General features: G+C 41.7%; 1 protein-coding gene across 5 annotated transcripts in view; it reads left to right on the top strand.

Annotated features, from left to right (window-relative positions):
* Positions 1 to 20,534, top strand: part of Sptssb (serine palmitoyltransferase small subunit B) — a 31,231-nt gene extending 10,697 nt beyond the window's left edge. For 2 of the 5 annotated variants that reach the window (XM_060378435.1, XM_021648050.2), the window contains exons 2-3: positions 5,151 to 5,245; positions 19,812 to 20,534. In XM_060378435.1, the coding sequence (XP_060234418.1) occupies positions 19,841 to 20,071 (231 nt within the window). In that variant the 5' untranslated portion in view covers positions 5,151 to 5,245; positions 19,812 to 19,840 and the 3' untranslated portion in view covers positions 20,072 to 20,534. Of the gene's footprint in view, positions 1 to 5,136; positions 5,246 to 19,179; positions 19,307 to 19,811 lie in introns of those variants that run through there. The other 3 variants (XM_021648051.2, XM_060378436.1, XM_060378433.1) reach the window with 3 other exon arrangements.
* Positions 20,535 to 24,717: the final 4,183 nt, after the last annotated feature.

Here is a 24,717-nt window from a genome sequence, read left to right as displayed (position 1 = left end):
AGGAAGGGAAATAAATCCTATTTAAAACTGAGCTTTATCTGTACCTTGGGGAACAAAATTGTCTTTTTGGCATCTTTTGCAAACCTGATAATCTTTTGGCGGGCTATCAGACCTTTAGTCAATCACTATAATAGTGCCACACCAAGCTATAACACTTTAAATGAACTGAAAAGAGAGCTAACTGGACCAATCAAAGAAAATCTAGATACTCTAATAATTACCTTTTCTGGCAGAGTAGAATACCCTTGGGCTCTTCTCCGACGGGAGAATCCATAGAGAATCTTACATCTTACAAAGGAATGTTTTAATTACTGTCGGGAGCCTCTGATGGTCGTGGGATCACAGAACTGATAGGCAGAATGGCATTGTGGCAAAAAGCGTGAAAATCATGGGCCAGTGAGGTGGCTCAGCAAGTAAAGGCACATGCCACCAAGTGCCACATACAAATGTGTGTGTGTGTGTGTGTGTGTGTGTGTGTGTGTGTGTTTTCCATTCCCTTCTTGAATTATTACCAGCAACTAAATGAGCTACTTGTCCGACTCTAGAGAGCAAAGATACCAAAAATAAGGGATGAAAAGGTTAGCTCTGAAGTAGAATGCATGCACAAAACCATAGGTTAGAGCGCTGGCACCACAAAAGAAATCCATACACAAATTAAAATACTATGGATTTATTTCATAAATCACATGTTTGTCCTCTGCCACCCTCTGGGAGAATTCGCAGCACACCAAATAGTGCTAGGTTCACACAAATAACTCAATAAATATTTGTGCTATGAATTGAACAAATCTATGTTAACTTAAAATTTAGTTCTATGTAAAGAAGTGACTTTCAGATCTACATAGTATTAAATTTTTAAAAAATCCTTTGGGTAAAATGAATTAAAAAAAAATCAAGATTCAAAAATAATTGAATTTTGCCTTAGCTGGAGTTTCTATTTCTGTGATAAAACGCCACGGCCAAAAGCAACTTGGGAGGAAAGGGGTTTTTTTGCATTGCATAGCTGGGTCACTGAAGGAAGCCAGGGCAGGAACCTAGGGGTGAGAACCAAAGCTGAGGCCATGGAGGGGGTGGTGTTTATTGGCTTCCTCCTCGTGGCTTGTTCAGCCTGCTTTCTTATAACACCTAAGACCTCCAACCCAGGGGTGGCACAGCCACTGGTGAGGTGGACCCTCGCACATCATTCACCAGTCTAGACAATGTCCCCATACACTTGTCTATAGACCAATCTGATGGAGGCATTTTCTCAGTTCAAGTTCCCTCTTCCAAGTTTGTGTCAAGTTGACAAAACCAACCAGAACACACATTCATAAGTGGGTTTGAAAGAAAAAAAAAACATAGAAAAATATCGAAGAGTAGACAATGTAAAGCTAATATGGTAATTATGTGCACCTGTTTCTTGGCTACTCTGAAATTCTTGTTACATTTCAGCATTATATTTTTTCACAGCTAGTGCAGGTTTCACAGTCATCAAAATCGTTGACAAAGAAAATTTTCTGTGATCCACATCTATAATTTCAGCTCAAAAGGCTGACACAGGATGGTGACTGTGAGACTAGCTTGCCCTAAGTACCCAAGGCTGTCACTAAAAAGGAAAAGAAGTTTTAGAACCAAGGTCTATTTGCAAAGCCACAGCACAACAATGTTTCCCTTAAAGTTACAAACTTGCTAAACTAGACACCATCTGCCTTCTCTAAACCTGAACTTGTACGCAAAAATCAGTGTTTGTAATATTGAGGTAGTAATGCTGGCCTGATTGCCTGACTATTTTAAGTAATACACAACTGAAGGAGAAGCTGTCACATAATGGAAATTTGTGTGTCTTTAGCCCACTTAGATAAAATGACATTTTTCTGAAATGTTTACATGTGCTCTCTGCTGCATTTGTTTCATCTAAAAACTTTTAAATATATACATGCTGGCCATAAACATAATGAGCATAAAATTTAGAAATAAAAATCATTCACAGTATTTAGCAATGATATATACTAAGAAACATTCATAAATAATCCCCTTCACAAAACTCATATAAATTAATTCTGTGACTTTTAGATTGACAGCTAGCATATCCAAACTATATACTATCAGTGCATGTGTGTGTCAATAACGAAGATATATGTAGAGATAGAAAGATGTGCAATCTATTAGTATCATAATATGTATAAAAATTTAACTTTTTACAAACATGTCTCAAACTCTAAATTTGATAATCACTACAGGTCATTAAACTCCCTGCTACAGGCAGTGATTGTCCAGTTGCCGCAGACCTTGTGAATGACACATGTTAAACCCCTTTTCCTTGTGAAGCTTTAATGGATTGTCTCACAAGCAGGTTATGTAACCCGCTTGACATCTGATTCGATCGGCATGACAACTTGTTACACTCAGAGCCTCCGCCATGTTGCTCCTCCACTCGAACACATCAGTTTGATTAGCTGCAGTCTGTTTGTCTCCCGTTTACACAATTACTTAAGAATCCATTCTAATAAGGGGGAGTTCTTGGAAAGAGTCTTAACTTTGAGCAGCTGATGCTACAGAATATAAACTGGAGTTTTAGGGGGAAAAGCAGAAAGTGGTAACAGAAGGGGAGCACAATGCCTAGAATTTGATGTGCAGCCTGTGTGGAGTGTGTGTGTGGGGGGGGGGGGGGTGACTTCATTCCCACAGGCACCGGGTGGACCCCTGAGGAACAGCATTGTGTGCATTTGTTCTGGTAAGAATAGCAAACTACTCACTTTTTAACTCAACAATTGAAACGTGAGTTTGGTTGTTTGAGGGTAGCTCTGGTACTGTTCGGATGAGGCAGAGATGAAAGATGAAGCCGCAAACAGCGTATCCCACGCTGAGAAGGCTCAGCCATCATGTACTTACTTATTTTAACTTATTTTATTTAACAGCAGCAATAGCAAAAGCAGGGCAGTGGTGTCACACACCTATGATCCCAGCAGAGGTGTGATCACTGGAGGCAGAGACAGGTGGATCTTTGTGAGGTTGAAGCCAGCCTGGTCTACAGAGTGAGTTCCAGAACAGCCAGGACTGATACAGATAAATCCTGTCTCTATAAAACTTTAAAACACTAAACTTTTTATTTTTGAGGCAGGGTCTCATCATGTTGTAGTTCTTCCTGGCTGGCCTAAAGCTCACTATATGTAGATTAAACTGGCCTCTAACTCACAGAGATCCACCAGCCTCTGCCACTTAAGGGTTGGGATTAAAGGCGTGTCAAGGTTTATACTACCACACCCAGGGAGCCTGCCTGTCTTAATAAATTATTTCATTGCCTAAAAGTCTAAACTAACAACAACAGAAAGCAGTCAGGTTGTCCTCACTCTGGATTTGGCTGGCAGAAAAGTCAGATTATAACTTAGGACAAAAGGAAGGCAAAGGGCGGGGCTGTTCTACCGTTTCCTCCTCTGAGGAGCACACAGACCAGGCTGTACACAGATGCGCTGCACTGCTGCCTTGCTGCTGGTGAATCCCCCCTTACCCACCTATCTGCCCTGTCTCTGAATGGTTCAAGAGAGTGAGCAGAAAGGAGAGGAGGAAAATAACATAGAAAACGTGAGAAACAAGTAAAAACTGGGATAAATTTGTCATTATGTGCACCAGAAGTGATGAGATACTCTCCATTAGGTTATGTGGGTTAATCTCTACAACATGCAGGGGTCACAAATCATACAGATTATCTGTGGAGAAGATGCTCATAAGGGGCTAGCAACTGCTGGAACAGAGGTCCTCAACGTGTGAGTCGAGACCCCTTGGGATTTCATTGCAAATATACTGCCCAACACGCATTTACATCACAATTCACAACAGTAGCAAAATTACAGGTATGAAGTAGCAACCAAGTAATTTTATGATCGGGTTCATCACAGCATGAGGAACTGTATTTACAGCTCTCAGCTTTAGGAAGGTGCTAGAACATGCCCTAAAACATGACAAAACAGTTCAGGATGCACAGCCTACTAACAAATTAACACATTCTCCTATGACAGTTGCTCTACTTTAGAGATTGGGCCTTAGGATTGGTGAGATTTTGTTAACTCTTGTCTCTGTCTTCTCCCTCGTGGTTCTCTGAGCCAGGTGACCTCGAGCTCATGATTCAGCCATGAATGACTCAAACCTCCAGCTTTCAGATGCTGAGATTGGAGGCATGTGGCACCATGCCCACTATTGCAACCTCACCTTAAGCCCTTCCTCCCAGCTCATGGCAGCCTGCAGAAAGCATTGCGCAGTCTCTGCTTGAACCATTTTTTCTAATGGAGTCCTTAGCATCTCACCGAGAAACCCATTCCCCTTTGGTTTTATTATTATTATTATTATTATTATTATTATTATTATTATTATTTTGCATGCTAGGCAAGTGCTGTTACTAACCATGCCTCCAGCCCCACCCCTTCCACTATGCACAGCTCTCACTGTCTGTTGTTTTCTGAGATGCAGTTCGAAAGTTTCTCTGTGGCAGCTTGTAGCATCTGTTAACATCAGCTGTTCTAGGACCACACCACTAACTCCTTCCTATCCTGAGATTTTCTAGACCTGTGGACATACTCAGATGACTGTCATGGACATTTCTAAGAGCCAGAAGAGCCACCGCCCCGTTTATTCAACCATGGTGTCGTACTTTGTAGAGATATAAGAATATTGAATTACTTATTTATCACACTCAGTCTACCGCCACGCCCAAGGGCAGATTTTTAAACTCAAAGATTAAAATAATTTCCTTTTCCTCTCCTTACTCTCTACATGATATTAACACATTATTTGAAATAATAATAAAAAACATTTCCCACAAACAAACAAACAAATATATGCAGAACTCCAGCGCTTAGAACAGATCAGAGCAAGCTGCTTTAGTAGAAGTTGGGAAAGAGTCACCCATTATCCTACGCTGTCAACCCTAGTACCTGTGGCACTGTCTAGTTCTCAGGATACAGATCAAAGCTTCCAGCCAGTGGCATGTTCTTAAACTCTGACTTTCCCCAAAAAATAATTTTTAAAATAACTTAGCACATGCCTTGTTTTTCACAATATATTCTAGAATCCATGGAAAAGAGTCTGAATGTTTGAATGCCATTTCACAGGGCATAGAATTGTTTTAAAGTTTGAAGGCATCTTCTGGCTTTATCTCTGAAGTCTTTATTTCCCAGATGAAGAAATAGAGCCCAGGGAAGAGACATCATCTACATCAGACTGGGTAGAGGAGAGGTACAGCTGAGCTCCAGGCCTGGATCCCCCTGGACAGGTGAGTTTCTCTGCCCACATCTTGGGCTCTCATGGCAACATTACATCTTTACTAAAATGAAATTTATAACATACCAAACATTTATACCAAACCTATCAACATTTATAACATACAAACATTGTATTGACATCAGAGATAAGACAAAGGTGGAAACTGTGGCATTAGCTTTACCATATCTCGAAACAGCGATTCTTGGCTGAGACATTAGGGATACTTTCTGGGTGTACCCAGCAAAATGTTCCATCTGTAAAATGTTTGCATGCATTGTAAGGGTTACACAGATGTCACCCTCCATCAACCCTTCACTGGAGTTTACAAACCCCTGACCTAGAAAAAGCCAGTGGCTGGATAAGGGCGGAGGGCACAGTAGCCTAGCACTAGCTCCTGCCTTATTTATGGGTCTCTGGTTGAAGACTGCTTCTGTTTCTGTGTCCTTCATCTTTAATTTATATGAGGCACTAGTTTATTCTGGAAGGCCTTTGGTATGAGAAGAATGCTTTTTAATAAAACCTTTAGCTAGCCAGGTGGGATACATTAAAATAACAAATACGGAAAAATGAAGACACTGTCTTCCAAAATAAAAATATCCACAGTGAAAGTAAAAATGTTTGATGTTCACAGAAGGGCATTCATTTTAATTTAGGTTTTAAATTTATTTATTTTTATTTAATAATAATTATTATTATCATTAGGAAGGAAAGGAAGCAGCCTAAAAGAAAGCCTAGCCTGCCTGCTCCTATTCAAATTCCTACAAAAGTTCACATTAAACTGTGGGTGAAATACCTACCCATGTGTCTTGTAAACACCTGCAGCCTTCTTGAGTTTCCTGTCTGCAGCAGTGTTTCAGGAGATTTGTAGTTCTGGAGTAGCTGGCAGTAGTTTCTTTATTTCAAAATACTTTTAAGAAACTTCACAATTACTTTAAGTTATTGGTAATGAGTATAGGCTTCTTCATTTCCAGACTTCCTTTTCAGATGTTCAGATAGCCTTAATTACAGTAGGAGACAGGGTGTTGTGACAGGAGCTCTCGGACTTCAGTATCCCAGGCCGAACCCTAGGACCAGTTCTGGCTGGACTCCGGAATAAGCAATGCATAAATCCTGGAGCTTTGGGTCCTTCATCTTGGGAAGGAAGCTGATGCGTGTGAAGGACTTCACACTGCTGAAAGGTGGTGCCAGCTCCTTTCCTTCTTTGCCTGCTTGTGAGAGCATTCTAGTATGGAGTAGGTATGATACTAGCTAATACTGCTTAACCTTTCTGCTCAAAGCACTTCATTCTTTCTAATCTTCCCAGCAGATGTGGCCATGTTATGTCACCAGCTGAAGAAACTTAGGGAGGGAATGGCTAATTTACTCAGAGTGAGTCACACACACACACACACACACACACACACACACAAGGCTGCAGTTCAACCCAAACAAGACCCAAAACTCACCTGTGTGTTCACCACATCCTCCAGCCTCTCCCGGCTCCATGCACGGTCACCGAGAGCTAGCTGTTAGGTCTCAATGTATTCATCTTCATACGGATGATGTAAGCCCCAGTTCCAGCCATGGCCCATTCCACTGTCACTGAGAAATGTTGCCTCTGCTCAAAGGGAGACTGTGTGTGACAAGGTCCCACTGTCCCCAAGCACAGTGTATTTATTTCTTGGGGCTGCTCTAACAAATCACCACAGGCATGGTGGCTTCTGGTAGAAATGTAACTACTGATAGTGCTGGAGGGAAAAGTCTGCAGTGAAGGTGTGGACAGGGATGTGAGGCCTGCCTTCCCACCCACCCACAGACATACACACATACACAGAGAGAGAAACACAGATACACACACACACACACACACACACCAACACACACATACACACTCATACACCCTGGCCTCCTCCCCTGCCTTCTTCCCATACACATGTACTTTGCCCTCCTACACACACACACACACACACACACACACACACTCACACACTCACACACTCACACACACTCTCATGAACACACTCATCAGGGAGGAGTTGTGCATATTTGATAACAGATGGACAGCTTCCATTTGACTACCACAAATAATGCTGTCGTACAAACAGCTGTACTTTTAATGACTCTTTGGAGAAACTTCTGATGACTTTAAAGCCACTTAGTTGTGTAGTTTTGTTCATGTTTTACTTCTAAAACCAACTTGGCAGCCTTTGGCAGTGATAACACTGAAATGGAAAGCCATGTGGAAGCTGCCCCCTCCCCTTTCTGTCATTACAGGGTAACAGACTTTTATTTTTAATAAGGCAAAAACAAAGAGCACATGCCAAGAAGCACAACCCTAAGCCTGGGCCCAGAGGCCCATCTCTCCATTTTAGGACTTCCCAAAGTACACAGAGACGTTCGCCCTGTCTCTAGACCAATGATGATGAGACATCGGAAGGAAAACACATAGCGTGACATCCCCCCCACCATTCTAAACCCTCTTCCTATCTATTTCCATATGAATATACTTTCGCCCTTTATGGTTTCGAAGTAAATAACTTTCTTTGGACAGCCACACAACAATGAATTTGAACAAACGTCTGAATTTTGTGTACCGTAAATAGCAGTGAATACCCTCACTACAGTTGAATTCTGATCTTTCTCTCTCTCTCAGCCATTCGTCCTTCATTCATAAGCTCCTCTGGAGTCTGATTTGAGTCCCAATAAAACAAGACAAAGAACTAGTTTGAAATTAGCGATTCGGTACACACTATGTTGTCCAATGACATCAGTTAATAATCGGGCTTCTGGAACATGTTTTGTGGTGTTTAGCTTTTGTTCTTATTAATAAAAATTAGACACACTGGAGTTAGTCAAGCCACAAAATACTCTGTACCAACTGCTTGGCAGCATCGCTGCTGACTCTCCTTTAAGTACCTCACTCCCAAGGACAAGGTTACACAACCACAACGTAATTGGAGTAACTTGGTTGCTTAAAAGCAATGCCTGTATTCACTTACCATTGCTTGCTTCTTAGTCTCCGGGGCACAGATAGATCCACCCATTCATTATGAATGCATTGTGAAAATCCATTAATTGCTCTATGGTCATTTAAGGTTCTCCCTTGCCTCTCAACCATCACAAACTCCTGGGTTCCTTGTTAACCTTCCACTGAAGACTTGGGTTTCCAGTCTGACTTCTAATATTCACTGTCCTGTCAGGGGGGGAGCATTATTTGTGCTGTGGGGGAGCTGGTTGCTGATGGTGGCTTGGCAGTATGGAAAAGCAGTTCCCAGGGAGATATTAAGCAAGGTTGGAACTTTCTGTAGTGCACAGAGACATTACAGTCACCCCCAAACCTTAAAGCAAGATCCCTAATGAACAGAAACCAATAAACATGCTTTACACAGGTATGGTATGAGGTTGTGCCACTAATTACAAAGACTTAAACCACATCCATGTCTGATAATATAAAAAATTAAGTGCTGCATTGCTGAGGAGATGGCTCAGTGTGAAAAATGATTGCTTAAACCCACCTTCCAATCCCTAGCTTCCTCAGGAAAAGGTGGGTACAGTAGCAAATGCTTAGGGGGAGGTGGGGCAGAGACAGGTGGATCCCGAGAGCTTGTTGCTTAGCCAATCTAGCCAAAATGGTGAACTCCAGGTTCAGTAAGAGACCTTGTCTCAAAACGTGAGGTGGGGTATGATAGAAGAAGACACACAAAATTGACCTGTTCTCAGAACACACACAAGGAAGGAAGGAAGGAAGAAAGGAGAGAGGGAGGGAGGGAGGGAGGGAGGGAGGGAAGAAGGGAGGGAAGAAGGGAGGGAGGGAAGAAAGGAAGGAAGGAAGGAAGGAAAAAAGAAAAAAGAAAGAAAGAGAAAGAAAGAAAGAAAAAAGGAAGGAAGGAAAAAAGAAAGAAAGAATAAAAGAAAGAGAAAATCATATTCTGCATCTCTGTAAATTGAGCTGTGCTCTGTGCTCAGGGGAAGAAGCAGCTTATGATTCAGCCCCTGTGACAAGAACAATGTGGAGTCTTGTTTCTCTCAGCCTTCACAAGAAGAAGAGGTGGCCCTACCCAAAGCACATATGAATGTCATTCTGGAGAAAGCTTGTTCCAATGGCCACATAAATGCATTGGTTGATTAATTTTAACTCTAATTGGCAGCTCATTAGCATATGTAAAAATAGCTAGCATTTCCTCCTATAAAATACACAAACCACTTTTCTGTTGAAGTAATCAGAATAGTCCACCAAGACTTTCTGGGTCTTTAATTTAGCAAAATCATACAAACAGTTTAAAGTTATATAACTCTACAAGTAAGACCACACACTGCTTTCCTCTTACATCACTAAGTTAAGTTTAAAAGAAGCTATCAATTATTTTTATTTTATGCATAAACAAGTTGTGACGAAGAGCTTTGGGGACATTCCCAAGGAAACAAATTAAAACAGACAGATAGATAAGATAGGAGAAAAGGGGACCTGAAAAGAAAAAGGAAAAGAAAAAGAAAAAAGAAGGGAAGGAAAAGAACAGGAAAGGAAGAGGAGAGGAAAGAGAAGAGGTTTTGCAGTGGCATGTGACTCTCTGGGTGTACCCAGCCTGGGATACTTTTCCTCATCTGAACCACTTTTCTATTAATCTTAAATTTTAGTCACCTAGAACAAGCATTTGTAAAAGCTTTTTTGTGGAAGTTAAAACAGGTGTCCCTTAGTGCTGGTGGAGCCCATGAGCTTTTAATAATTATGAGAAACCACAAATGCATTATGTGTGTGTATATGTGTGTGTGTGTGTGTGTGTGTGTGTGTGTGTTTAAATAGCGCTCTCCTTTATATTCTCCAAAAAGAAAGATGGTACTAAATTTGCAGGAAACAGTTTGTCTAAGGTCATTGCCTAAAGCACACTGTGAATTTTTAAGCGCCTCTTTGGGGCTCTACATCTTTCCCGGGGAGATAATAATACTTGGATTTACTTGGGAATCACGTCCAGGACTGCTTTCTCCTATCAGTAACCGCAGTTTGTCAATCATCCAGCCAATTCTCTTCCCAGCCATGTCCTGGGGATGACAGGGATGACAGGGTGAATGCCACATATGCCTTGTATTCAGAAAGCTCTCAGTCTAGTGAGGAAGTGGATTGTGTGTGACTACACTGTGAGTACGTGCTAGAAAGTTTTGTGCAGTGGTTAGCGTGCAGAGGAAGCTCCTTTGAAGGGAAGGTTCTAATGAGGCTCTTCACTCCAAAGAAGGTACGTTGTTCTCCCAATTTATTTAGTAAAGGAATTCCTTAAAGGAAGGCTTGTGTCTGAGCAGGTCATACCGAGCCTCTTTAAAAGCTACTTCTGAGCCCAGACACAGTCAGTTTCAATACAGCATCTCTGCCAGGCAAGACACTTCTGTCACATCTCAGAGCTCAGATTCTGAATTATAAAACATACACACATACTCATGCGTGCACACACATGCACCACGCGTGCAGGCACACACTCATGCTGAATGATTGCTATGAAACTCCAAAATGAGTCAGGAAGGAGTTAGCCAAAATCAACTGGGGCCCTTCTGAGCTTTCAGCCCTTGGTTCTAAGGTTTGATGTAGCTAAGGTTTTAAGGTTCTAAGGAAATGTAGGTCAAAACCCATTGGGTCAGCTCTTACCCAAGAGGGCAGCTAAGTTTTAGAAAAGGAAATTCCTTTTTAAGGAGGGTCATTTTGTTGTTCTTTTTGATTTGTGTTTTGCTTGGGGAGAAAAGGGCACGTGAGGTTGTGCCCTCTATAATATTCCCAAGGCAAGTGTCGCAGCCTGAAATTACCTGTGAATTGTCTTTCATTGCAGTTACCTAACTCCCGACCACTCCTGTTCCACAAATTAAGAAACAACAATACAAAATTCCCAGCAAGCCCAGCCGGTCCTGCACACGCCTCCCACAGCACCCTCTTCCTGAGTCAAGTGCACAGGTCCATGTTGGAACATGTGCTTTTATGATGGCTGCACTTTCTTTCTCATCCACCTAAACCAGAAGGAAGTTGTGCCCTTATGGTGTGGATCGTGAGCGGTAGTCTTCTCCCTGAGTCTTGGGAAAAAAAAATTATTCCTTTTCCACTGCCCACAAATCTACTGTGAATCTCCACCTGCTGGCTGAAAAGCCATGGCACTAAGGTCTAGGAAGGAACAACTTACTCTCCGCTCAATTATGCAATAGCCTTCTGGAGACTTCTAAGCCGCTGTCACAGTGACCCTTTCATTCACTGGAATTAGGTTAGGATATAGTGTATCCCCCTGGTTCCCAAATCCCTAATAATCCTCAACTTTAACCTGGCAAAGCTCTGGGTTGGGGCTTTCTAAGGTGTACATTACAAATAAGAACCTTAGATTTTACCAATTCCCAGTAAGACTGGGAATTGTAATTTAAAAAAGGCTTTGAAACCTTCAGTTGTCAGGCAAGAACCTGAATTATAGACTGTCAGAAAAAGTCTTAGGTAGGAGATGCGTGGGGTCTGGGGACATAGGGTGATGCTGAGCCAGGTAACCGGCCGCCTCTCCCTTGTCCTCGTGGGACGTTAGGCTTGTTGGCATATGCTGCTACAGCGGTCCTCACAAAGCAGAGTTTATCATGTAGTTATCGGGGTCAGAGAAGCTCTTTCGGTGAGCTTTCATTCCTTCGGCTAGCCATCCTGACCTTCATGCCCAGCTCCCTTCTTCCAGGAGACTCGGCTGCCCTATGTTTCACCAGGGCCTCTTGAGAAGCGTAAGCACAGAAATGTGGGGTTGTTTTGGTTTTGTTTTTTAACTTTTGTTCTTCCCTTTACTTGAGAGTATGTCAGGGTACTGTAATATTGCTGTGGACCGGGGCTTACCAGCAACAGAAACCCATTCCTCTCCGTTCCCAAGGCTGGGGTCCAAGGCTGAGTCAGTGTCAGGTGAGGATCGCATCATGGCTGACCTCTTACTGTGTCTTCCCATAGCAGAGGGACAAGGAAGTCTCTGGGGTCTACTCTTGCAGCTCTTTGGGCTCCACCTTTATGATCTAATCACCTTCCAGAGCCTCCTAACCTCCTAACTTGACTGTGGCGCAGGCAGCTTCACACGTGGTGTGAAATGATTTTTAAAAGCGAAAACAAAAAGACCCTCTCTTTTTCCATGTATGGGTAATCATTTAAAAAGCATGTAACTAGAAACAAGAAGATTCTTAGTAGGTACGAATAAAGCAGACATTCCAAGCCCTTTGTTCATCGTCTCTAGGATATGGCATGAGCAGCTTGAGGAAGATACTCATCATCAGCCTCTGGCCATCACATGCTCACAGGCACACATGCACACACACACACACACACACACACACACACACACACACAGGGGGGGACTGTTGTCTAGTCCTAGGTGGCCACTGACAACTAATTTCACTGTCATGGTTTTTCCCAAAATCTGCATCTTTTTCAGCATCCTTCTTGGTTTTTGTTTTGTTTTCTTTTTTTAATACCCCTCCTGCCTCCAGCTAGTGTTCATTGCCAGCCCCTCATGCACGGCATGACTGCTACATGGGCCAAAAAAACTTCTCCTTCTGGCCTACAGTGCCTTTGGGGGCAGAGAGTATCCTTCTGAGGCCATAGATATTCAGAATTTATTCATAGCTGTATTCAGAATGAATTTTTTCAATAAATTAATGAAGTCTCCCACCCATATGACTCATCACATTGTCTATAGCCGTGGCATTTTCTTTTCTAATTGTGCATATTGTCTCATAGGAGATACAGAATGGACTCAGGAGGAAGGAGAAATAGATTACCTAAATAAATCTAGTAGCTAAAAATAGTACATATTCTACAATAGATTGTAGCAGATGGCTTTCCAATAATATCTAACTCTCTCTCCTCACCTTTTTGTAATAAGAAATGGTGAATAAACAATCTAAATTTTTTCATCAATAAGTGAAAATAATCAAAGCAAGAACGCATTGATTTTACCCATTCTCTTTCCTGGACCCTCAACCTCCTCCCAAGCTTCCTCCCACCTCTGCCTTCTCCCTTGCCTCTCCCTGCCTTCCCTCTCTCCTTTGCTCATTCCCCATTCTACCTGTTTTGACTTTAATTATCCTTGTTATCAATGCCTTCTGTGAACTAGCTGTTAGACCTCATGAGGTTAAAAAGAAACAGGACAATAAAAGCGTGTTTTACTGGGCCTGGAGAGATGGCTCAGTGGTTAAGAGCATTTAGAGTTCACAATAACTCACTGCAGGGGACTGGACACCTTCTTCTTGCCTCTACAGGTTCCCTCGTGTGTGAGTGAGTGTGTGTATGTGTCACACACACACGAGAATAATAATAAAATAAATAAATCTATAAAGGCACTTTTCACAGGTCAAAACTGGCAATGTAGAGGGCTGTGAAATGAGATGTTATGGAAACAATAAATCTTAGTATGAAAGTACATTTAAAATGCTCATTTCCAAGCCCTTGTGACCAAAATCTCTGTCTTTGATGTAATATGTGTTCATATGCGTGTGTTATCTGTTATTTGTTTGAGAACTGGTCTACTTTCAGCAGCTTTAAATACTGGACACCTATTTTCCCACAGTTTCCATGGCTTAGCTGGGTGCCTCTGACTCAGGATTTCCCAAAAGGCTGTCTCATTGTCTGCTAGGGCTGTCTAAGCAAGAAGTTAACTTTAAAGTAGAAAACATCAGGCAGGAGATTAATTAGTACATTTTTTAAAAGCCACAACAGTGAGAAGAAAAGTCAATGATATTCCTGAATGAATAATATTATCTCTTTAATAAAGCTGAAAAGAGTATTAGAGGTTTTTATAGATCGTCAGTACATGGTTGATTTTGAGTCTAGAGCTTCCAAGAACGAGTGCTATGCAAATCCATTTCCCCTTGGCTTTATATATACTGTGCCCTATGAGTTTAGCCCCTCCTTCCTAACACTATACCCTCTCTCCTGTCAATAACCTCTGGGACTCTGTCCCCCAGAACCATAGGTTAAAAAAAAAAAAGTAATGTAGCTAACTCCATTCTCCCACTCTTGGCATCATGCTGGCAGAAGGCATAGTCCTAGCCTCTTTCCTGGACTCTTGACCGCCTCCTAAGCTCCCTCCCATGTCTCCCCTTTCCACAAACCCTCTCCCTGCCTCCCCATTCTCACTTTTTCATTTCTCTTTCTATCTGTTTGGGTTGTTTTGTTTTTGTTTTTGTTTTTGTTTTGTTTTTGTTTTTTGTTTTTTTTCCTTAAGATTTATTTATTTACTATGTATACAGTGTTCTGCCTGCACATATAACTGCAGGCCAGAAGAGGGCACCAGATCTCACAACCATCTGTCTGGGCTTTTTTTTTTTTTTAATTCTTTATTAATTACACTTTATTCACTTTGTATCCCCCCTGTGGTTCTCTCCCTCCTCCCGTCCCAATCCCTCCCTTCCTCCACCCTCTGCATGCATGCCCCTCCCCAAGTCCACTGATAAGGGAGGACTTCTTTTCCTTCCTTCTGATCCTAGTCAATTAGGTCTCATCAGGAGTGACTGCATTGTCTTCTTCTGTGGCCTGGTAATGCTGCTTCCCCCTCAGGAGGAGGTAATTAAAGAGCAGGCCAATCAGTTCATGTCAGAGACAGTCCCTGTTCCTATTACAATGGAACCCACTTGGATACTGAACTGCCATGGACTACATCTGTGCAGGGGTCTTGGGTTATCTCTATGCATAGTCCTTGGTTGGAGTATCAGTCTCAGGAAAGACCCCTGTGCTCAGATTTTTTGGTTCTGTTGCTCTCCTTGTGGAGTTCCTGTCCTCTCCAGATCTTACTGTTTCCCACTTCTTTCATAAGATTCCCTGCACTCTGCCCAAAGGTTGCCCATAAGTCTCAGCATCTGCATTGATAGTCTGCAGGGCAGAGCTTTTCAGAGGTCCTCTGTGTCAGGCTCCTAACTTGTTCCCTTTTTTCTCCTTCCGATGTCCATCCTCTTTGCCTTTTGCAATTGGGGATTGAGCATTTTAATAAGAGTCCTCCCTCTTGATTAGTTTCTTTAGGTGCACAGATTTTAGTAGGTTTATCCTATATTATATGTCTATATGAGTGAGTATGTACCATGCACATCTCTCTGCTTCTGGGATAGCTCACTCAGGATGATCTTTTCCAGATTCCACCATTTATCTGCAAATTTCATGATTTCCTTGTTTTTTATTGCTGAGTAATATTCCATGGTGTAGATATACCACAATTTGTGCATCCATTCCTCCACTGAGGGACATCTGGGCTATTTCCAGCTTCTGGCTATTACAAATAAGGCTGCTACAAACATGGTTGAGCAAATGTCCTTATTGTGTATTTGAGACTCTTTTGGGTATATGCCTAGGAGTGGTATAGCTGGATCTTGAGGAAGCGCTATTCCTAGTTGTCTGAGAAAGCTCCAGATTGCTTTCCAGAGTGGTTGTACAAGTTTACATTCTCACCAGCAGTGGAGGAGGGTTCCCCTTTCTCCACAACCTCTCCAGTATGTGTTGTCTCTTGAGTTTTTGATCTTAGCCATTCTGATGGGTGTAAGGTGAAATCTTAGGGTTGTTTTGATTTGCATTTCCCTGATGGATAATGTGGTTGAGTATTTCTTTAAGTATTTCTCTGCCATTCGATATTCCTCTATTGAGAATTCTCTGTTTAGCTCTGTACCCCATTTTTTAATTAGATTACTTCATTTTTTGCTGTTTAACTTCTTTAGATCTTTATATATACTGGATATTAGTCCTCTGTCTGTTTGGGCTTTAATCATCCCTGTTGTTTTATTTTTTTCTTCAGCCTGTGTTCAGACTGGATCAGGTTTATGAAAGCGTCTTGAACACTATACTTTCCCTTCAGTGCACTTAACATGGTTGATAATTATGTGTTCATTTGTACTAATTCTTTAAGACCATCCTAAGTGGGCTGGAGAGGTGGCTCAGAGGTTAAGAGCACTGGCTGCTCTTCTAGAGGTGATGAGTTCAATTCCCAGCAACCACATGGTGGCTCACAACCATCTATAATGAGATCTGGTGCCCTCTTCTGGCATGCATACATGCAGACAGAACATTGTTTACATAATAAATAAATAAATCTTTTAAAAAAAATCCTAAGTAGTCTACATGTTTTAAGGAGGATAGGTTTGTCTGCCAAAGACATACTGACCTCACCTTCATCCAGCATCACCTGGCACTAAATGCTTAATAAACAGACCCCGGGAATCTCTCCAGTTACCAAGCCATAGCTCAAACTCCAGTAGTCACAAGGAAGCAACTGTGGATGGCTATGAATACAATTTTTAAAGCCTAGGTGGTCTAGCAGGACTGCCTGACCTCAAGTACTGGTACTCTTATCGTTTCTGTGGAAAATCTTGGTTCCTGGCATAATCTTTCCCATTGAAATGATCGATGTGCTGTGGACTGAATGCTTCCATCCCTTCTAAACAACATGGCCAACCTAATCTCTGCTGTAGTGGTGCTAGTGTGTTCAGTTAGGGACCAATGAGTGGGTCCGGTTAGGGTCCCCGATTCCAGCCCGATGACCTCGGGCTGACCTTAGAATCCACCTGTAAAGGCAGATCTGGAAACTCAGCCCTCCTGTGGTAAGACAGGAGGGCTGAATTGGAGACAGGAGACTGTCCTGGAATGTCACAGGCCTTCATCTAGCACTGCAGAAACAACAGAGGCTGCCCTGAACCTACAGGGTGAGCTGATCATGAAGGCTCATTTCGTGAATGCCATTAAGGTTCTTTTTTTCTTTAATATTTTATTAATTCTTTGAGGATTACATTTTTATTTTATTTTCATGCTTTTGTGTCAGCATTGTGCTGTTTTTATTACTCGTTCTGTGGTATAATTTGAAATCTGAGGTGTTGATGCCTGCAGCAGTTTTGCTGTTGTTGTTCAGGATTATTTTATATATCCTGGCTCTTTTGTATTTCCACATGAAATTTATGATTACTGTTTGCAATTTCTGGGAAGAACTATATTAGAGTTTTGATGGGGAATGTATTGAACCTGTAGATTGCTTTTGGTAGAATGGCAATTTTCACAGTTAACCCCTGCCAATCCACGAACATGGAAAATCTTTGCAGTTTGCTTTCTTTCTTTCTTTCTTTCTTTCTTTCTTTCTTTCTTTCTTTCTTTCTTTCTTTCTTTTGCTGTCTCAAGATTTTCATTGCACAAGTTTTTTTTATTTCCATGATAAATTTATTTTATATCTTTCTTTTTTTGATTAACATTTTTTCTTTATTAATTACACTTTATTCACTTTGTATCCCCCCTGTGGTTCTCTCCCTCCTCCCGTCCCAATCCCTCCCTTCCTCCACCCTCTGCATGCATGCCCCTCCCCAAGTCCACTGATAAGGGAGGACTTCTTTTCCTTCCTTCTGATCCTAGTCAATTAGGTCTCATCAGGAGTGACTGCATTGTCTTCTTCTGTGGCCTGGTAATGCTGCTTCCCCCTCAGGAGGAGGTAATTAAAGAGCAGGCCAATCAGTTCATGTCAGAGACAGTCCCTGTTCCTATTACAATGGAACCCACTTGGATACTGAACTGCCATGGACTACATCTGTGCAGGGGTCTTGGGTTATCTCTATGCATAGTCCTTGGTTGGAGTATCAGTCTCAGGAAAGACCCCTGTGCTCAGATTTTTTGGTTCTGTTGCTCTCCTTGTGGAGTTCCTGTCCTCTCCAGATCTTACTGTTTCCCATTTCTTTCCTAAGATTCCCTGCACTCTGCCCAAAGTTGCCCATAAGTCTCAGCATCTACATTGATAGTCTGCAGGGCAGAGCTTTTCAGAGGTCCTCTGTGTCAGGCTCCTAACTTGTTCCCTCTTTTCTCCTTCTTCTGATATCCATTCTCTTTGCCTTTCTGAATAGGAATTGATCATTTTAGCAAGAGTCCTCCCTTTTATATCTTTCTTACACACACAGTTTGAGTTGTGGTTTGTGGTTGCTGAGGTTATTGTAAACCATACTGTTTCCTTGAGTTCTTTCTTGATGTGGTTGTCATTTGTACCTATGAAGGCTACAGATTCTGTGTGTCCATTTTACGTTCTGCTACTTTGCTGATTATGTTTATCAGCAGTAGCAGTTTTCTGGTGGTCACTAGGGTCTTCTATGTATGCTGTCATATCATCTGCAAACAAAGCTACTTTGACGTCTTCCTTTTCTGCCTGCATTCCCTACATGGTCTTCATTTGTCTTACTGCTCTAGTGAGGACTTCAAGTACTATATTGAACAGGAAGGGAGAAAATGGCCATTCTGTCTTGTTCTTGATTCTTGTGGAAATACTTTGAGTTTTCTTTATTTAGGATGATGTTGGCTACAGGCTTCTCAGTTGCCTTTTTTATGTTGAGATATAACCCACATATCTCTAGTCTATCCAGGATTTTATCGTGAATGGATACTGAATTTTGGCAGGAGTAGTCCTTGGTTCAATTGGGCTGTTATTACAAGGTACTTAAGAGTAACTCACATAAATAATTTTAAAAGTTCACAGTTCTGTGGTTAAGAAGGACCAAGGTGCTATCAGTTGGGTGGCTTGTGAGGGTCTGTCTCTGCATCCAAAACAGTGCATGTCTTGAAGGCTGTGTCTTTACACAATGGAATTAATGGAAGGGCTAAGAGGCTCATCTACGTTTCTCATGTGTTTTGGAGGTCCCCCAAACCACACCCAGTGGTTCACTGGAAGGCCTCATGACACTCAACATAGACCAGGGACCAAAGCCAAGACATTGTATCAGAACTGTCTACAATACGATCAGGAGGGAATGAAGACACAGAAATCTAGATCAGTCCATCCGTGGGCTTCTCACACTCCATCACGGGACAGACTCAGCGTGCTCTTTTCCCTATCCCTACCATCAAAACATGCAGTTGTGTATCTGTAGGCTCCAACTGACTAATGTCCCAATGTGACATTTTGCTGTTTATTGTGGTACATGACCAGTAGAAACCATACTTCTCGTTTTGAACTTTCATCCTTTCCTGGCGTTTACCAGATCATGCAATGCTCTGGTGATGTTGAGCAACAGCAATGAGCCACAGCTTGCAGTGAGCCTTGTGATCACAGAGGCAGATGAACGGTACTCTACCATGTACGTGCGGCTAAGCCCTGATGTCCAATAGGTTAGTTACATTAACTGTGTATGTGTGTGTGTGTGTGTGTGTGTGTGTGTGTGTGTTTTACTTTACAATATTTGAACTTGTACTGTGCTTTTGGGGATGTATCTCCACTATAAGTTGAAGAGCACCTGTACAGACATTATTTTTGTTGCTGTTGATGAGACAGGGTTTTTCTTTGTAGCCTTGGTTGTCCGGGAATTCTCTTTGTAGACCAGGCTGGCCTCAAACTCACAGAGAATGCCCACTCCTGCCTCCCAAGTCCTGGGATTAAAGGCATGCACCACCACACCAGGCTCATACAATATTTTTAAAGCCCCAGAAAACCTATTAAAGGCTTAGCACCCAAGGTTTGTATTTGGGCTAGTAACATGTATACCCTTTGCCTGAAAATGACCACCTTTTCAGGTTGTGAGAATATTAACTGTAGGTATTCGCTGTTAATTACCAGAAGGTTATGTATTCCTTTTCTTATTTTATTTTGCTTCTGTTGTGTTATTGTCTTCAACAGGCAGACCTTCCACGGCTTGAGGAAGAACCATGGATTTCAAGCGTGTGAAGGAGTATTTTGCCTGGCTCTACTATCAATACCAAATCATCAGCTGCTGTGCTGTCATGGAGCCTTGGGAACAGTCTATGTTAAATACCATCTTACTAACCATTGTTGCTATGGTGGTGTACACCGCCTATGTCTTCATCCCCATCCACGTTCGCCTAGCTTGGGAGTTTTTCTCTAAGATATGTGGCTATGACAGTTCAGTTTCTAACTGATCTCATCCGAATTCTGCGAAATGGCATAATGTATTCATGTTGCTTACAACTTACTGACTTAGGTGACTGTGCTGTCTTTCACCTTTGACCTGACCAGCACTCTTTCTATGCACTCTCACATCCTGCCTGGAGAATGAGATAGGTGTCTTCCAGTTACTTTTGTACATGCAGCATTGTGCATCAGACGATAGAAAATGCAATGACTTCACCCCCGTCCCACATTCGCTCAGCGCAACTCTGTGGCTTTAGATTTCTTTTGAAATCGAGATGCTTTCAAATAAAACTTTTCTGGACAACAGGCAAGTAAGAGACGGGACAGAGTCGTACTTACAATACTCTATTCATACTGTTCTACACTAAAGGATATGTTACAAAAAATACTCTTCATAGGCTACTGTCAAAAGTACCCTGTACTTGTTTACAATCTATTAAAAGGTGTGAATAAAATAGATGAACCTTTAAAGTCTTATTTTCTGGCAAATAGCTAATACTGAAAATTAATTTCTTCTCTTCCAAACTTTTATTTTCTTTATTTTATCTAAAATTCTTTCCCTTCAAATGCAAAGGAATAAGCCAGAAACAATTATTTTCTTTCAGGTATGGTTCAGACATTGTTTCAAATGCCCCTGAAGTCTGGCTTTATCATGAAGATTATTTTAGATAAACAAATATTATACTAGAATATAATTCAAGTTTAATAAAAAATATAATCAAGGGGAATTCAGATATTGTGACTTTTGATTCTGCTCTGCCTTGTATGATGCTGGAGACAAGAGAGGAAAACTGGTCATTTTCCTGTCCCTTTGCTAAGTGGAAGGAAAGCTGCCTGTCCTGGGCTCCAGGAAGAAAAGCTAATAAATAGGCTGGAAGTAATAGTCTACCAGCAGGAAGTCGACAGCTCCAGTTAAAAGCTTTGATATAGCGACTCCTTTGCACAGCAGAAACAGGATTTATTAAATTTCTCTCAAAATGTTTATCTTCAAAGCAAATGCAAGATTTTAATTATAGTACTGAGTCAAACATAAAAGGCAAAGGCCGAGCCTTGCAACCTTTCTTTCCTGCCAATAAATATTAATGTTAGCAATTCTGGCAGGTAAAAAAATAAACAGGTTTTGGACAATATGGGCATCTTTGTTTTAGGACAGACATATTCCAAGTGAAGCTAAAAAGAAAGATATTTTGGCATGCAAAATCTGCCTGCATGTCTGTTTAAAAAAAAAAGTGTATATTTGAAGAGAAGCCAGATATGAAATAAATACTTGTTGATTTTTGCAAAATAAAATTAAGTTTACTTTTATATATAAATGCCCAGCTTGGACTTGCTTTCTTTCCTTCATGATACAGTACAGCATACTCCTCAGATGACTTCCCACTAATCTAACAGGGAAACAGATCTCAACATGGTAGAATAAAACTAAGGTTTGCCAAGTGTGCTTGCGACTTGTCTTACTGCTGTGACAGAACACTTGACAGGAGCAGCTTCGGAAAGGGAGGGTTTCTCCAGGCTCATGTTGGAAGTCATGGCAGCAGGACCATGAGTCAGTCAGAAAGCAGAGAGCATCGAATGCTGGTGCTTGGTCCATTGTCTCCTTTTTATTCAATTCAAGACCCTGGTCCAGGGAATGGTGTTGCTCATCTCAAGATGGGCCTTTCAACTTCAGTTAAAGCTTTCTAAAAACATCCTCATAGATCTAGCCAGAGGTTTTTCCATGGTGATTCTAAATCAAATTGACAATGAAGGTTAACCCTCATACTAATAGACTTCTCAGTACTTCATACATGTTTTACAGGTTGCATGACTTCAGTTATATGCTGAAGTCAGTATCCAGGACTCCTAGTTACAGGAAAGGAGCCTGGAGCTTAGAAAACTCAAATGTCTTGTTCAAAGTCAATTAGCTGTAAGCAGTGTAGCAAGGTGAGGACCACCCTAGGCCATGTGGTTGTTCATCCTACTCATCCTAGGGAGTCCGTGGAAGAATGACACGAGGGATGACCATCACTGACAAGCTAGAAAGCAGGATCTTATTGTGTGAGAAAGGCAAGAGCGTGGAAAGACAGCCATGGTTGGAATCCCAGCTGCTGCCCTTACTGCTTTACGTGGGGGACTTTGTTTATCCAGCCCTCTTGCCTTCTTGGAAATATCGCTTTTACTCTCAGTTAACAGTTAAGGATGGATGTAAGTGCATTCCCTGTTCACAGTGACCCAATACCCTTCTGCAGGTGGCTTCCTGCTAAGCACTCCTAGACTTCAGCCACAAAGATACCTCTTTGACCTTCAAATTTACCTTGCACAACTAAGAGTTAAAATACACATGAATAGACAGAGGAAGAGTTAATAAAGAATTATTACAAAACAGCATCCTGGGATGTCACATCAAAGGTAATCATTGTCTCTGAACAATCAAGGATAGTAAACACGGGTTCAAAAGTGTATAGTCAAATAGGTTTTTGTTATCTTTGGTTGTTTTGTTTGAAAAGCTCCCAGTGTGTGGTGGGGAAGAAGAAAGCCGCACCTGCCTGCCGATACTCCAGACCCTGAAGAGTTATTCTTACTTTGACAATAGTCAGCCTGGACCGGAAACGCTTTCTGTGTGCTTTTCCTTTGCTTCCACTATATGATTATTTCAATGATACAACTTTAAATCCAAAGGGTCTAAGGTTCCAGAGGGCTTGTATTTGTCACTCATGAGGAATCATAAAATGTTCTTTCCTTGGTATTGGACAAGGCAATCCAATCATAAGTACATAGATAGATAGATAGATAGATACCCAAATCTGTTTTACCTAGCTGTATAACAACAAACCCATCACACACAAAAATGCCAAGAAGTCAGACAGTTTTAATATACCATCACTGATTAGTCTGCATTACAAGTGAAAATCACGAAGACATTTTCTACTTTCCCCTTTTCCGTCACTAACTCACTTGAGTCCTGTAAGTAGCACGCTTCTTGAAGGCAGTTACCCCTGTTTCTGAATGCCCAGTGTGCAGCCCGACGGTTGGTACAGGGATTAGCAGGTGCCCACCCCAGAGAGCATTATTTGGCTCCCCAAACTCTATACAAGCAAGCCCAGCCTGTGTGCCAGGCACCATGGCATGAACAGCTTCTGGTTATGGGCCTAAAGAAAAACTTCACTCACTTGACAGAGTCATTAAAAGTTAACTAGGCATCAATGCATAGGTAAAAGGAGTGAGAGATGAATAAATAGCTGATGAAAAAACTTTTAGCAGCTAGGTGTCAGGCACTCTGGTGTTGGTTATGAAAATCATTGATTTTTGAATATTTGAAAATTTTTAGTCTTCTACATGCGAGCAGTTGAATTTGAGAAGGAAAAAAACCAATGAGACAGAAATTGAAATTGTCAACAAACATGCACAACAATACCCCACAGCTCTCACCTCAGGGGAGAGAAAAGGCAGATATCCTGCAGCCAAGTCTGAGCAGGTTGGCTGGGAAAGCGGAGATGTGGGTCATTCCACTTCTGTGTCCTCCAAAGCAGAGGTGGTTGTATAATAATAGAACAAAGGAAGCCGCAAGTCAAAGCAACCTGAAAACACACTGGTGGGGACAACGAGAAGCGGGTTGCAGCCAGGCAGATGAACCTCAGGCATTACCTGATGGTATTCTCAGCCCTTTGATGGGTGGAGAGGAGGGTGGGAAGAATACATTGCGAAGGGCTTCATCTGCTTATCAGGAGGTTAGGTATGACAGAGAGGTGGCCAGGGAATGCTTATTTGATAAGCTGGCGATTGTTCAAGATAAAGAACAACTGGATTCTGAAACAACATTCCAGCCTTCCCACAGTCATTCATGTTTTAGGCAGTCCGTTAGCCTTTGTGCACACAGCTTCTTTCCAGGAATTTTTTTTTTCACAAAATGTATATAAATAAATATCTGAATTTATGCATAAATAAAATTGGTAAGATAACAACTAAAAACCAAGCAAAATATTAAACATACTCACAAATTTTGATCAGATCTCATGAAAAAAAAACAGCAGGATTCTGAGGAAGCAGCAAATAGTTGGACATAGACAGAACATGATAGAAGGCAGCAGAGAGTGTGAGACTCGGCGTCAGGAACCATTGGGTGAAGACGGTGAGGACAGGTTCAACAAATGACACCAGGAGCAGTGGGTGCTGATGGATTGGAGCAGGGTAGCATAAACAGCTTGGCAGAGAGGAGTTAGAGGGAGGTGGAGACTGGAGTCAGGATGCAGACCAACTGAGATGATGCACAAATGGAGCCAGAAAGTTGAGGCTATTTGCTGATGCAGTAACTCCATTAAATACGTATCTCCTGAGCCAGGTATGGTGGAGCACGCCTTTAATCCCAGCACCCAGGTGACAGAGGCAGGTAGATCTCTTGTGAGTCTGAGACCAGCCTGTTCTCCAAAGTGATTTCCATGACAGCCAAAGCTACACAGAGAAACCCTGTCTCTCTCCCTCTCTCTCTCCCTATATGTGTGTATGTGTGTATATATATATACACAACACACACATATACATATATATAGAATGCTCGTAGCAGAGGTCTGTAATTCCAGCACATAGGAGGTGGAAGCAGAGACTACAGAGATGGCTCAGCAGTTATATATGACACATTCATGTGGGAAAAATACCCATATATATATATATATATATA

The sequence above is a fragment of the Meriones unguiculatus genome, chromosome 2, assembly GCF_030254825.1.
Source record: "Meriones unguiculatus strain TT.TT164.6M chromosome 2, Bangor_MerUng_6.1, whole genome shotgun sequence".
Taxonomy (NCBI): domain Eukaryota; kingdom Metazoa; phylum Chordata; class Mammalia; order Rodentia; family Muridae; genus Meriones; species Meriones unguiculatus.
Note: the sequence above shows the minus strand (reverse complement) of the source record. Positions and strands in the feature narration are given on the sequence as shown.